Below are 12,965 nucleotides of genomic sequence, written 5' to 3'. Positions count from 1 at the left end.
GCTCTGCTTGTCCCAACACTGGACTAGTTCTTTGTGCTTGCCACCATAGATTCTGCTGGCCCCCCTGAACCCTGTGTGGCTTGCTGCAGCAGATGCCCATCATCGGCATTTGCTGGGTCTGCTAGCTCGAAATCGGAAAAACAGCTGCGAGCTTTTTTAAGAACCTCATAAGGGATCTCCCTCATTGCCTTGCACGTTTCCACACCTCTTGCCTGAACTCCAGCGAGATGTGCTCGCACTCAGTCTGCTCCCCCAGTGTGAATCTCATGACAATACTTACATGTCCAATGCTGCTCTGCTTGTATCACATGCTTCCAGCTCCAGCATTCGCAGCGTCCTCCAATTCCTGTCATGACCACAAGAACCCTGAAGAAACCCTAAAGAAACCTTTGTCTCTTTTCGCAAATAATGCAAATGCGTTGGGAGTTTAAAATGGCGTTTTTGAACGCGTTTAAAATGTTACGTTTTTTAAGTTTCACACGTTTTCTGGCAACTATCTCCCTATCCGGATGCCTGCTCCGCGGGTGCCGCTCCTTCCAGCACCGGCGGCCCACCACTCTCTCCCCGCCGCTCCTTTTCCGCTCGGGGCGGGTGCACCGGTGACTGGGCATGGACGGAGATCGGCCACTCCCGGCCGGCTCAGAGGAGGGCTCCGAGCCCCAAAGGTCGGAGTGGAGTGTGCCCCGGAATCCCGGTGATGTGTGCGGTGGGGAAGGAGGGGTGGGGCAGACGAAGACACACCCCGGGCGGGATGGGAGGATACCAGGCCGCCCATCCATGCCGTTGTCCGGGCTCCTTCGCGGGCAGATCGCACCACCGGCAAAGATGCTCCAATTGGTGGGATCAGGGGGGCGCCCGGCCCACGGGGGGCAAGTGGCATGACGCCGAGGGGGGAGGACTGCCTCGGTTTACCGTCTCTGGCCATCCAGACTCTTTCTTGTGGGTTGGAATGGAGGAGCTTTCTTACTTGATGTCATCACTCGCCCAAGCTTGCAAAGACCGATGTGTTGTAGATGTGAGAGAACACCTCATGATCCTCACATTCAACATACAAACTCGGATCCTCACGAGCAAGAGGTTTTTCGGTGAGAACTTGAGTGATGACGAGCTAGCAGAGGCCAGAGTATTCAAGGAACTGATCGATGAGTCAGTCAAGTTTGCTTTCCAGTTCCATATAAGTGAGTTTGTACCATCTTGGCTCAAATGGATTGACTGGAACCATACCACAGGCCAAAAGGGTTGCTGCCAAGCAGGACGAATTCCTCCAGAAGATCACCGACGAACACAAAGCCAACAAATCCCATCCCGACAACGGATTTCATGGATACTTTGCTTGAGCATAGACGAGATGACCGATAAGTTGTCAAAACCACCTTAGCGGTAAGCGGAGAATGATTCTAACATGATAATCTATACTCTGGAATGCTTTGGCATAGGAACTCCTGGCAGCAGGAACAGACACAAGCACATGCAGAGTGGAGTGGGCTTTGCTAGAACTTCTCAACAATCCAGATGTCATGAGGAAAGGACAAGAGGAACTTGATGTTGTCATAGGCGGAGATGGCATGGTTTTAAAGCTGACATATCTTGAGACCATCGTCAAGGAAACTTTCAGGATCAAAGGTGCCACCACCATTGTCATCTTTTACTCCGTTGGCAGAGATCCAAAGTTTGGGACAAAGTTTTGGTCCGAGAGGTTTCTGGGGTTGGCAATCGACGTGAAAGGCCAGGACTTTGAGCTGATTCCGTTTGGAGCTGGGAGACGAATATGCCCAGGCATGTCACTCGGCCTCAAAACTATTTATCTCACTCTTGGAAACTTGCTCCACGACTTTAATCCTGATGTCTTGTTCCACTAGAGGATCAAATGGAAGAATCTCATTTGGTATCCCCGTTGAAAAAGGGAGTTCCTTCTCTAGTTTCTGTCTTCTTGCTCCTTGTTAGAACTCTTACGTTGCAAAGCAAGACACTACTGCATTGGTTTAGATCCATGGTTTAGATCTAATGCTTTACCAGTCTCTTCAGAAGCTGTCCAACAAGTTTGGGATGTTATGTTCTTGAGACTTGGCATGGTTCCAGCCGTTATTGCCAGTCCAGCGACTGGTTTTTGGTTCCAGGTCATTTATACTCGTTGGGCAGTATGCGTGCTACAACTTCAAGGGGCTGGGATCAGCTATTCGAGAACGGCCAAAGAGGGGAGAAATGAAGAAATTGGCATGAAGCCACGTAAAGAAATTTCAATCCTTGGCATATAGCTGTTCCATGGCAAAAGAAGTTGATTTGCTCTTTAGTTCCACATTTATATTGGTTAGGCAGTATGCATGCTACTACTTCAAAGGGTTGGGATCAACTATTCAAGAACGAAGAAATTGGCCAAAGAGGGGCACCTAAAGAAAATTTAAATCCTTTCAGCGCGCGAGGAATTTTAGGTTTTCTGTTTCTAGGGTTCTTCGATCGGGATGGAGCATGCGGTGTTTGAGGCGTGGCATCGGCGCGAGGGCACTGCATTCTGAGGTAAGGATCAGCGTCCACTACTTCGTGTCGATATTACGCTCTTGCCGCAGCTCCAGTGACCTCGATCGCGGCAAGAATCTTCACAATGAAGCCGTCGCGGCGGGCTATGGCTCCAATCTCGTCGTTGCCAGCAGCCTGGTCAGCATGTACTCGCGATGCGGCAGCGTCGCGGATGCACACAGGGTCTTTGACGCCATGCCTTGCCGCAATGTGGTGGCCTGGACGGCGCTCATGGCCGGGTATCTGGAATCCAGCAGCAGCAAGGATTTTGATTCGAGCGGCAGTGTCAGTGACAGAGATTTGGGGTCGCGATTGGTCAAGGCAGCTCAGATCTTCGAAAGATTTCCACAGTATGACGTCGTGACTTGGAACTCGCTGCTGCTGGGATACGTTGAAAATGGAAGAGGGGATTTGGCGCTGGATTTGTTCCAGAGCATGGAAGTCCGCGGCTTGCGTCCCAATGCGGGGACTTTTATGGGAGCAATCAAGGCGTGCTCTGCCATCGCGGACAGTGAAGGGAGCACGATTGTCATCGGCAGTGGAAAAGTCAAGCTCGGTGCTTTGGAGAAAGGAATGATGGTTCACTCTCGAGCGACGAGGATCCAGGGTGACTCTCTGGATGTGTTCGTGGAGAACACCCTGGTGGATATGTATGCCAAGTGTGGAAGCTTGGTGGATTCTCGGGGGGCTTTCGACAGGATGGAGTTTCACACGGTCGTGTCGTGGAATGCTTTGCTACTGGGATATGCCGAGAATGGAGAGGGGGAGATTGCTCTCGAGCTGTTTGAGCGTGTGAGCTGCGAGAAGAATGCTCTCACTTTCGTTGCTGCCGTCAAGGCCTGCTCCGGCCTTGCGGCGAGAGAAGACCAAAGGCAGGTTGACGGGAGGCTCGTCAAGGTGGTGGCTCTTGAGCGAGGCACGAGAGTACACGCTCAAGCATCCAGTATCGATGATCCGGAGGCTGTGCTCGCCAACACGCTGGTGGATTTCTACTCCAAGTGTGGGAGCATGACGGATGCTCGAAGAGTCTTCGACAGCATGGAGTGTCAAAAGGCCGTGGCGTGGAACGCTCTCATGTTTGGCTACTGCGAGTATGGAGAGGCAGGGACCGTGTTGGAGCTTTTCGACCGCATGAAAACTTCCAGGGACTGTGCTCCGACCTCTCGATCGTACGTTGCCGCCTTGAAGGCTTGCACCAGCGTTGCAGGAAAAGAAGTCGCCAGAAAAATCGACGGGAGGGCCGTGAAGCTGGCAAGTTTGGAGAAAGGCATGGCTTTGCATGCTGGAGCTGTGGAGAAAGGCCATACGGCGGACTGCTTCGTGACAATCACGCTGATAGACATGTACGTGAACTGTGGGAGCCTGGTGGACGCCCGCAGCGTGTTTGACAGGATGCCTTCTCGGAGTGTCGTGGCATGGACTGCTTTGCTCATGGGATACGCAGAGAGTGGGGAGGAGGGACTGGCTTTGGATCTTTTGACAACGATGAAGGACGAAGGCTTCGAGCCGGACACACTAACTTTCGTCGCGGCGGCAAAAGCTTGCATCGGCGTGGCTGCCAAGGAAGAAGCAAGACAGGTTGACGGGAAGTTCGTGAAAGTTTTCGCTCTGGACAAAGGCAGGACTGTTCACTCACAGGCAGCGAAGTTGGGGTGCGACACGGACGTGTTTTTGGCCAGCACGTTTGTCGACGTTTTCGCGAGATGTGGGAGCATGGTGGACGCTCGCCAAGTCTTCGATGCCATGCCTTTCCACAGCATGGTGTCGTGGAACTCGATGCTCCTGGGCTACATCGAGGCAGGGGAGGAGGCCAAAGCCGTGGATGCGTTTGGCAGCATGAGACAGGAGGAGAGCTTTTCGCTGAGCTCGCAGAACCTGATCGCCGTGCTCAAGGCGTGTGGAAGCTCAGTGGCCTTTCGCTTCGGCAAGGCCGTCCACAGCGACGCTTGCCGGTGGGGGCACGAGACGGAGGCTCTCCTGGCTACGTGCTTTGTGGACGTCTACGGCAAGTGCGGCAGCATGGTGGACGCTCACACCACTTTCGACTCGCTGGGCAGCGTCGATCTGGTGGCCTGGACGGCACTGATAGCAGGGTATAGCAGGCTGGGTGACACGAGCAGCGTGTTTCGGCTCTTCCACAGCATGCAAGACGAGGGGCTTGGAGCAAACCGGGTGACTTTCATCTGCGTTCTCATCGCGTGTAGTCACGCCGGGCTTGTAGACGAGGGGAGGAGGTACTTCCAGGCGATGAGCTCCAAATATGGTGTCACTCCCGGCGTGGAGCACTACCGCTGCATGGTGGACATGCTGGGGCGAGCGAATGCTCTGGACGAGGCAGTGGAGCTGCTGGAAGCGATGCCGTTTGAGGCGAGCGCGGTGGCGTGGAAGACGGTGCTCGGGGCGTGCCAGAAGTGGAAGAACTTAAGAGTTGCGAAGATGGCTTTCGAGGCCTTGATGAGCAGAGGTGGCGGGAGCGATGGCGCGGTGTTTCGGTTGATGGGGAACGTCTATGCGGCAGCAGGGATGTGGGAGGAGAAAGCAAAGCTGGAAGAAAGATTCTCGAGCTCTGATCCCTCGAATGATCTTCGCGTGGTTTTGTCAGGCAGTGATCTTACATCGTTGACTTGAGAGCTTAAAGAACTATAGCTTCATGTCCTTTATAACTTGTATACAATGTGATGGTCTCAAGCGAGAGAACAAGGGATTCATGGAGTTTCCAGTCTACCTTCTTGTAGCTTTGGTGGTGTGTTTTTTGGGAAGATCTTTGCTGCAAAGTAGAAAGAGGTTGCCTCCATCTCCATGGGGGCTGCCCTTGATTGGTCACGTCCATCATCTGTCTAGGCTCCCTCACCAATCCCTCCAAAACTTATCTAGAAAGCTTGGAGGGATTATGTATCTAAGACTTGGGATGACTCCAGCCATTGTGATTTCCAGTCCAGATCTAGCGAAAGAGGCACTGAGAAGCAATGATTCTAGCTTTGGCTTCAGACCATACCTGTTGGTTGGGGAGTATCTCACTTACAACTTTAAGGGGATTGGTTTGTCTAACGGTGATCACTGGAAGAACATGAGGAAGATCTGTATCACCGAGCTCTTCTCAGTCAAGCGCATGGAATCCTTCCGAGGGCTGAGGCTTGCGGAGGTCTCTCACTTGGTCTCACGGCTTGCTCAAGCATCCAAGAGCCAGAGCGTCGTCAATGTGAGAGAACTTGTCACTGATTTCAATTTCAACATAGTGAGCCAGATGTTCATGAGCAAGAGATTCTTTGGGAACAAGAACTTGGGCGGGGAGGAAATAGAAGAGGCTAGGCAGCTCAGAGAAGTCCTGGAGGAGCTGACGCGCTTCGTTTTGAAGTTCCACATAAGTGAGTTCGTCCCGGCTTGGCTGAGATGGATTGATTGGAACATCCCACATGCGAGAAAACTTGTGGCAAAGCAAGAGAAGTTCTTCGAAAAAATAATCCAAGAGCACAAATCTAGCCAGAAGTCCCGTCCTGTGATGGATTTCATGGATATCTTGCTACAACACCAAGGAGACGAGGAGGTCGCCAAAGCCACCTTGATGGTAAGTGAATGATCTCCTGGATTTCACAAAGTTTGTAGTAACAGTGACTGTCTTCCTCATTTTCACAGGAACTCCTTGCAGGAGGAACAGACACCAGTGCTTGTACGACAGAGTGGGCGCTGCTGGAACTTCTCAACAATCCAGAGATAATGAGGAAAGCACAGGAGGAACTCGATACTGTTGTGGGCCGAGATCGCATGGTTACAGAGTCTGATCTCCACAAGCTTCTATACCTTGAAGACATTGTCAAGGAAACTTTCAGGTTGCACCCTCCAGCCCCGTTGCTGATGCCCAGGATGTCAACTCAGGCTTGTGTTCTGGGCGAGTCTTTCGACATTCCCAAAGGTGCCACCACCATTATCAACTTTTATGCCATTGGTAGAGACCCAAGAGTTTGGGATAAGCCTGAAAAGTTCTGGCCGGAGAGGTTTCAAGGATCAACAATCGATGTTAAGGGCCAGGACTTTGAGCTGATTCCATTCGGATGTGGGAGAAGAATTTGTCCAGGGATGTTGCTGGGACTCAAGAGTGTGTACCTCACACTCGCCAACTTGATTCATGGTTTCAACTGGGAGCCTGTCGTCCGTGGAGGAAGCTATAATATGGATGAAGCTTTTATGTCTGTCATATGGCCAAAGCTACCATTGCAAGCCAAAGTTACTTCCATGTAACCATTGGTATTCTGTTTATTAGAAGCATCTTAATTTGCTCTTAAATTATAATATTACGTTATTCACAAGGTTGACCTTCAAATGATACTCGTTTGTCATCTTGTTCAAAAGCATCACTAGACGAACCATGCAATGAAACAATTATTTATAGACCATGATTCATAGACTCCAGATAAACCAGATGGAGTTTCTTCTCTTCTTCTTTGGCTTTCTACTATTGCTCCATCTCTTCAAGAATGTGTTGCTGTCAAGCAAGAGGCTGCCCCATCTCCATGGGACTTGCCACTCATTGGTCACCTCCATCTCATTGGAAGAATGCCTCACCATTTATTGCAAAAAGGTCTCCAGGAAGTTTGGAGAGACTATCTATCTCAAATTGGGGATGATCCCTGCAATTGTGATTTCCAGTCAGTCCAGCTCTAGCAAAGCAAATGTTCAAGACTGAAGACTAAACTTTAGTTTCAGGCCATATTTGCTGGTTGGAGAGCACAGTGGCTACAATTTCAAGGGAATAGCTTTGGCTAGTGGTGATCACTGGAAGAACATGAGAAGGATCTGCAACACCGAGCTCTTCACAGTGAAACGCATTGACTCTTTCTTGTGGGTTAGAATGGAGGAGCTTTCTTATTTGATGTCATCACTCGCCCAAGCTTGCAAAGACCGATGTGTTGTAGATGTGAGAGAACACCTCACGGTCCTCACATTCAACATTCAAACTCGGATCCTCACGAGCAAGAGGTTTCTCGGTGAGAACTTGAGTGGCGACGAGCTAGCAGAGGCCAGAGTATTCAAGGAACTGATCGATGAGTCAGTCAAGTTTGCTTTCCAGTTCCATATAAGTGAGTTTGTACCATCTTGACTCAAATGGATCGACTGGAACATACCACATGCCAAAAGAGTTGCTGCCAAGCAGGACGAATTCCTCCAGAAGATCATCGACGAACACAAAGCTAAAAAACCCCGTCCCTCAACGGATTTCATGGATACTTTGCTTGAGCATAGACGAGGTGACCAAGAAGTTGTCAAAACCACCTTAGCGGTAAGCGGAGAATGATTCTAACATGATAATCTATACTGTGGAATGCTTTGTCATAGGAAATCATGGCAGCAGGAACAGACACAAGCACATGCAGAGTGGAGTGGGCTTTGCTGGAACTTCTCAACAATCCAGAGATCATGAAGAAAGCACAAGAAGAACTTGATGTTGTCATAGGTGGAGATGGCATGGTTTTAGAGTCTGATTTCCCAAAGCTGACATATCTTGAGGCCATGATCAAGGAAACTTTCAGGATTCACCCTCCAACGCCATTGCTAGTGCCAAGGATGTCAACGCAAGCTTGTGCCTTGGGTCAATCATTCGAGGTTCCCAAAAGTGCCACCACCATTGTCAACTATTACTCGATTGGCCGAGATCCAAAAGTTTGGGAGAATCCTACAAAGTTTTGGCCCGAGAGGTTTCTGGGGTTGGCAATCGACGTGAAAGGCCACAACTTTGAGCTGATTCCGTTTGGAGCTGGGAGAAGAATATGCCCAGGCATGTCACTCGGCCTCAAAACTATTTATCTCACTCTTGGAAACTTGCTTCACGACTTTGACTGGCATGGCCTTTCTGGGAAAAGCTATGGTTTTGATGAGCCTTTTGGAGCAGTAAGTTGGCCAAAGTCTCCATTGCAAGTTCGTGTAACTCCAAGGCAAGCAAAGATTGCAAAATACACATTGTATAATTCTCGAACTAAGAGAAGCTCCACATGGACCTCTGAATTTAATACTTGGAAGTCAACTATTTCAAACTAGTGTTTTTAATCCTGATGTCTTGTTCCACTAGAGGATCAAATGGAAGAATCTCATTTGGTATCCCCGTTGAAAAATGGAGTTCCTTCTCTAGTTTCTGTCTTCTTGCTCCTTGTTAGAACTCTTACGTTGCAACGGAGACTTGGCATCCAGTCCAGCGACTGGTTGTTAGTTCCAGGCCATTTATATTGGTTGGGCAGTATGCGTTTTACAACTTCAAGGGGCTGAGATCAGCTATTCGAGAACGGCCAAAGAGGGGAGAGATGAAGAAATTGGCATGACGCCACGTAAAAAAATTTAAATCCTTGGCATGTGGTTCCAGCCGTTCCATGGCAAAAGAAGTACTCAAGACTCATGATTTGGTCTTTAGTTCCAGGCCATTTATATTGGTTGGGCAGTATGTGTGCTACAACTTCAAGGGGCTGGGATCAGCTATTGGAGAACGAAGAAATTGGCCAAAGAGGGGAGACGTAAAGAAATTCCAGGCGATGAGCTCCAAGTACGGTGTCACTCCCGGCATTACCACTGCATGGTGGACATGCTGGGGCGAGCGAATGCTCTGGACGAGGCGGTGGAGCTGCTGGAAGCGATGCCGTTTGAGGCGAGCGCGGTGGCGTGGAAGACGGTGCTCGGGGCGTGCCAGAAGTGGAAGAACTTAAGAGTTGCGAAGATGGCTTTCGAGGCCTTGATGAGCAGAGGTGGCGGGAGCGATGGCGCGGTGTTTCGATTGATGGGGAACGTCTATGCGGCAGCAGGGATGTGGGAGGAGAAAGGAAAGCTGGAAGAAAGATTCTCGAGCTCTGATCCCTCGAGTGACCTTCGCGTGGTTTTGTCAGGCAGTGATCTTACATCGTTGACTTGAGAGCTTAAGGAACTATGTATACAATGTGATGGTCTCAAGCGAGAGAACAAGGGATTCATGGAGTTTCCAGTCTACTTACTTGTAGCTTTGGTGGTGTGTTTTTTGGGAAGATCTTTGCTGCAAAGTAGAAAGAGGTTGCCTCCATCTCCATGGGGGTTGCCTTTGATTGGTCACGTCCATCATCTGTCTACGCTGCCTCACCACTCCCTCCAAAACTTATCTGGAAAGCTTGGAGGGATTATGTATCTAAGACTTGGGATGACTCCAGCCATTGTGATTTCCAGCCCAGATCTAGCGAAAGAGGCACTGAGAAGCAATGATTCTAGCTTTGGCTTCAGACCATACCTATTGGTGGGGGAGTATCTCACTTGCAACTTTAAGGGGATTGGTTTGTCTAACGGTGATCACTGGAAGAACATGAGGAAGATCTGTGTCACCGAGCTCTTCTCAGTCAAACGCATGGAATCCTTCCGAGGGCTGAGGCTTGCGGAGGTCTCTCACTTGGTCTCACGGCTTGCTCAAGCATCCAAGAGCCAGAGCGTCGTCAATGTGAGAGAACTTGTCACTGATTTCAATGTCACCAGATGCTCATGAGCAAGAGATTCTTTGGGAACAAGAACTTGGGCAGGGAGGAAATAGAAGAGGCTAGACAGCTCAGAGAAGTCCTAGAGGAGCTCGCGCGCTTCGCTTTGAAGTTCCACATAAGTGAGTTCGTCCCGGCTTGGCTGAGATGGATTGATTGGAACATCCCACATGCGAGAAAACTTGTGGCCAAGCAAGAGAAGTTCTTCGAAAAAATAATCCAAGAGCACAAATCTAGCCAGAAGTCCCGCCCTGTGATGGATTTCATGGATATCTTGCTACAACACCAAGAAGACGAGGAGGTCGCCAAAGCCACCTTGATGGTAAGTGAATGATCTCCTGGATTTCACAAAGGTTGTAGTAACAGTGACTGTCTTCCTCATTTTCACAGGAACTCCTTGCAGCAGGAACAGACACCAGTGCTTGTACGACAGAGTGGGCGCTGCTGGAACTTCTCAACAATCCAGAGATAATGAGGAAAGCACAGGAGGAACTCGATACTGTTGTGGGCCGAGATCGCATGGTTACAGAGTCTGATCTCCACAAGCTTCTATACCTTGAAGACATTGTCAAGGAAACTTTCAGGTTTCACCCTCCAGCCCCGTTGCTGATGCCCAGGATGTCAACTCAGGCTTGTGTTCTGGGCGAGTCTTTCGACATTCCCAAAGGTGCCACCACCATTATCAACTTTTATGCCATTGGTAGAGACCCAAGAGTTTGGGATAAGCCTGAAAAGTTCTGGCCGGAGAGGTTTCAAGGATCAACAATCGATGTTAAGGGCCAGGACTTTGAGCTGATTCCATTCGGATGTGGGAGAAGAATTTGTCCATGGATGTTGCTGGGACTCAAGAGTGTGTACCTCACGCTTGCCAACTTGATTCATAGTTTCAACTGGGAGCCTGTCGTTCGTGGAGGAAGCTACAAAATGGATGAAGCTTTTATGTCTGTCATATGGCCAAAGCTACCATTGCAAGCCAAAGTTACTTCTATGTAAACTTTGGTATTCAAAATGTGTTTTATTATATTCCTTTGGAAGCCTCTTAATTTGCTTTTAAATTATAATATTACGTTATTCACAAGGTTGACCTTCAAACAATACAGCAGATACTCGTTTGTCATCTTGTTCAAAAGCATCATTAGACGAACCATGCAATGAAACAATTATTTATAGACCATGATTCATAGACTCCAGACAAACCAGATGGAGTTCCTTCTCTTCTTCTTTGGCTTTCTACTATTGCTCCATCTCTTCAAGAATGTGTTGCTGTCAAGCAAGAGGCTGCCCCCATCTCCATGGGGCTTGCCACTCATTGGTCACCTCCATCTCATTGGAAGGATGCCTCACCATTCATTGCAAAAGCTGTCCAGGAAGTTTGGAAAGATCATGTATCTCAAACTGGGGATGATCCCAGCAATTGTGATTTCCAGTCCAGATCTAGCAAAACAAATGTTCAAGACTGAAGACACAACTTTTAGTTTCAGGCCATACTTGTTGGTTGGAGAGCACAGTGGCTACAATTTCAAGGGAATAGCTTTGGCTAATGGTGATCACTGGAAGAGCACGAGAAAGATCTGCACCACCGAGCTCTTCACAGTGAAACGCATTGACTCTTTCTTGTGGGTTAGAATGGAGGAGCTTTCTTACTTGGTATCATCACTCGCTCAAGCTTGCAATGACCAAAGTATTGTAGATGTGAGAGAGCACCTCACGGTCCTCACATTCAACGTACAAACTCGGATCCTCATGAGCAAGAGGTTTTTCGGTGAGAACTTGAGTGACGACGAGCTAGCAGAAGCCAGAGTATTCAAGGAACTGATTGATGAGTCAGTCAAGTTTGCTTTCCAGTTCCATATAAGTGAGTTTGTACCCTCTTGGCTCAAATGGATTGACTGGAACATACCACAGGCCAAAAGAGTTGCTGCCAAGCAGGACGAATTCCTCCAGAAGATCATCGACGAACACAAAGCCAAAAAATCCCGTCCCACAAAGGATTTCATGGATATTTTGCTTGAGCAGAGAGGAGATGACCAAGAAGTTGTCAAAGCCATCTTGATGGTAAGCCGAGAGAATGATTCTAACATGATAATTCATACTCTGGAATGCTTTGTCACAGGAAATCTTGGCAGCCGGAACAGACACAAGTGCATGCACAGTAGAGTGGGCTTTGCTGGAACTTCTCAACAATCCAGAGATCATGAAGAAAGCACAAGAAGAACTTGATGTTGTCGTGGGCGGAGGTCGCACTGTTTTAGAGTCTGATTTCCCAAAGCTGACATATCTTGAGGCCATCATCAAGGAAACTTTCAGGATTCACCCTCCAACGCCATTGCTGGTGCCGAGGATGTCAACGCAAGCTTGTGCCTTGGGTCAATCATTCCACATTCCTAAAGGTGCCACCACCATTGTCAACTATTACTCGATTGGCCGAGATCCAGAGGTTTGGGAGAATCCAGCTAAGTTTTGGCCCGAAAGATTTCTGGGGTTGGCAATTGATGTGAAAGGCCACGACTTTGAGCTGATTCCATTTGGAGCTGGGAGAAGAATATGCCCAGGCATGTCACTCGGGCTTAAAACTGTTTATCTCACTCTTGGAAACTTGCTCCACGGTTTTGACTGGCATCGTCTTCCTGGGAAAAACTATGGTGTTGATGAGACTTTTGGAGCAGTAACCTGGCCAAAGTCATCATTGCAAGTTCGTGTAACTCGAAGGCTAGAAAATACAAATACTTAGTAACGCAAAATAAATATGATATATTTCTCGAACGAAGAGAGCTCCACATGGTCTGACTATGGAACTTATAAAAAGTCTTACATCTTCAAACTAGAGAATTGTTCCACTAGAGGATCAAATGGGAGAATCTCATTTAGTGTCCCTACAGATGTTGACAAAGTTACAGAAAAATGAAATTCTTAAAAATCTGACGTCAAATAGTTGTGATTTTAGTCCTTGTTTTGTTCCAAAAGAGGATCAAATGAAGG

General features: G+C 48.7%; 4 protein-coding genes across 5 annotated transcripts; all 4 read left to right on the top strand.

Moving 5' to 3' along the window:
• Nucleotides 1-2,457: 2,457 nt before the first annotated feature.
• On the top strand, nucleotides 2,458-5,206 carry LOC112342963 (pentatricopeptide repeat-containing protein At2g13600-like). 2 transcript variants are annotated; one of them, XM_024665674.1, is made up of 2 exons: nucleotides 2,458-2,514; nucleotides 2,565-5,206. In XM_024665674.1, exon 2 carries the CDS (start codon nucleotides 2,659-2,661, stop codon nucleotides 5,140-5,142), a length of 2,484 nt encoding a protein of 827 aa, XP_024521442.1. In that variant the 5' UTR covers nucleotides 2,458-2,514; nucleotides 2,565-2,658; the 3' UTR covers nucleotides 5,143-5,206. The 2 variants fall into 2 exon arrangements, with proteins under 2 accessions (XP_024521442.1, XP_024521443.1); XM_024665675.1 differs by having other exon boundaries at nucleotides 2,479-2,514; nucleotides 2,571-5,206.
• LOC112342964 (cytochrome P450 71A1-like) lies at nucleotides 5,140-6,815 on the top strand. Its single transcript, XM_024665676.1, has 2 exons — nucleotides 5,140-6,079; nucleotides 6,148-6,815. The coding sequence occupies exons 1-2, from the start codon at nucleotides 5,165-5,167 to the stop codon at nucleotides 6,748-6,750; spliced, it is 1,518 nt and encodes a 505-aa protein (XP_024521444.1). The 5' UTR covers nucleotides 5,140-5,164; the 3' UTR covers nucleotides 6,751-6,815.
• A 2,793-nt stretch (nucleotides 6,816-9,608) lies between these two features.
• Nucleotides 9,609-11,013, top strand: LOC112342954 (flavonoid 3',5'-hydroxylase 1-like). Its single transcript, XM_024665650.1, has 2 exons — nucleotides 9,609-10,308; nucleotides 10,377-11,013. Exons 1-2 carry the CDS (start codon nucleotides 9,988-9,990, stop codon nucleotides 10,977-10,979), a joined length of 924 nt encoding a protein of 307 aa, XP_024521418.1. The 5' UTR covers nucleotides 9,609-9,987; the 3' UTR covers nucleotides 10,980-11,013.
• Nucleotides 11,014-11,232: 219 nt separating this feature from the next.
• Nucleotides 11,233-12,717, top strand: LOC112342958 (flavonoid 3'-monooxygenase-like). The gene is made up of 2 exons (XM_024665661.1): nucleotides 11,233-12,041; nucleotides 12,100-12,717. Exons 1-2 carry the CDS (start codon nucleotides 11,322-11,324, stop codon nucleotides 12,715-12,717), a joined length of 1,338 nt encoding a protein of 445 aa, XP_024521429.1. The 5' UTR covers nucleotides 11,233-11,321.
• Nucleotides 12,718-12,965: the final 248 nt, after the last annotated feature.

This window comes from Selaginella moellendorffii, unplaced genomic scaffold (genome assembly GCF_000143415.4).
Source record: "Selaginella moellendorffii unplaced genomic scaffold, v1.0 SELMOscaffold_125, whole genome shotgun sequence".
Taxonomy (NCBI): Eukaryota; Viridiplantae; Streptophyta; class Lycopodiopsida; order Selaginellales; family Selaginellaceae; genus Selaginella; species Selaginella moellendorffii.
The sequence above is the reverse complement of the archived record's forward strand: the minus strand, read 5'-3'. Positions and strand labels throughout refer to the sequence as shown.

Excerpts from the sequence above, each read along its gene's own strand:
- LOC112342963 (XM_024665674.1), top strand. The coding sequence starts at position 2,659 with ATGTACTCGCGATGCGGCAGCGTCGCGGATGCACACAGGGTCTTTGAC.
- LOC112342964 (XM_024665676.1), top strand. The coding sequence starts at position 5,165 with ATGTCCTTTATAACTTGTATACAATGTGATGGTCTCAAGCGAGAGAAC. Across the intron at positions 6,080-6,147 it reads TCGCCAAAGCCACCTTGATG|GAACTCCTTGCAGGAGGAAC; the intron begins GTAAGTGAATGA and ends TCATTTTCACAG.
- LOC112342954 (XM_024665650.1), top strand. The coding sequence starts at position 9,988 with ATGCTCATGAGCAAGAGATTCTTTGGGAACAAGAACTTGGGCAGGGAG. Across the intron at positions 10,309-10,376 it reads TCGCCAAAGCCACCTTGATG|GAACTCCTTGCAGCAGGAAC; the intron begins GTAAGTGAATGA and ends TCATTTTCACAG.
- LOC112342958 (XM_024665661.1), top strand. The coding sequence starts at position 11,322 with ATGCCTCACCATTCATTGCAAAAGCTGTCCAGGAAGTTTGGAAAGATC. Across the intron at positions 12,042-12,099 it reads TTGTCAAAGCCATCTTGATG|GAAATCTTGGCAGCCGGAAC; the intron begins GTAAGCCGAGAG and ends GCTTTGTCACAG.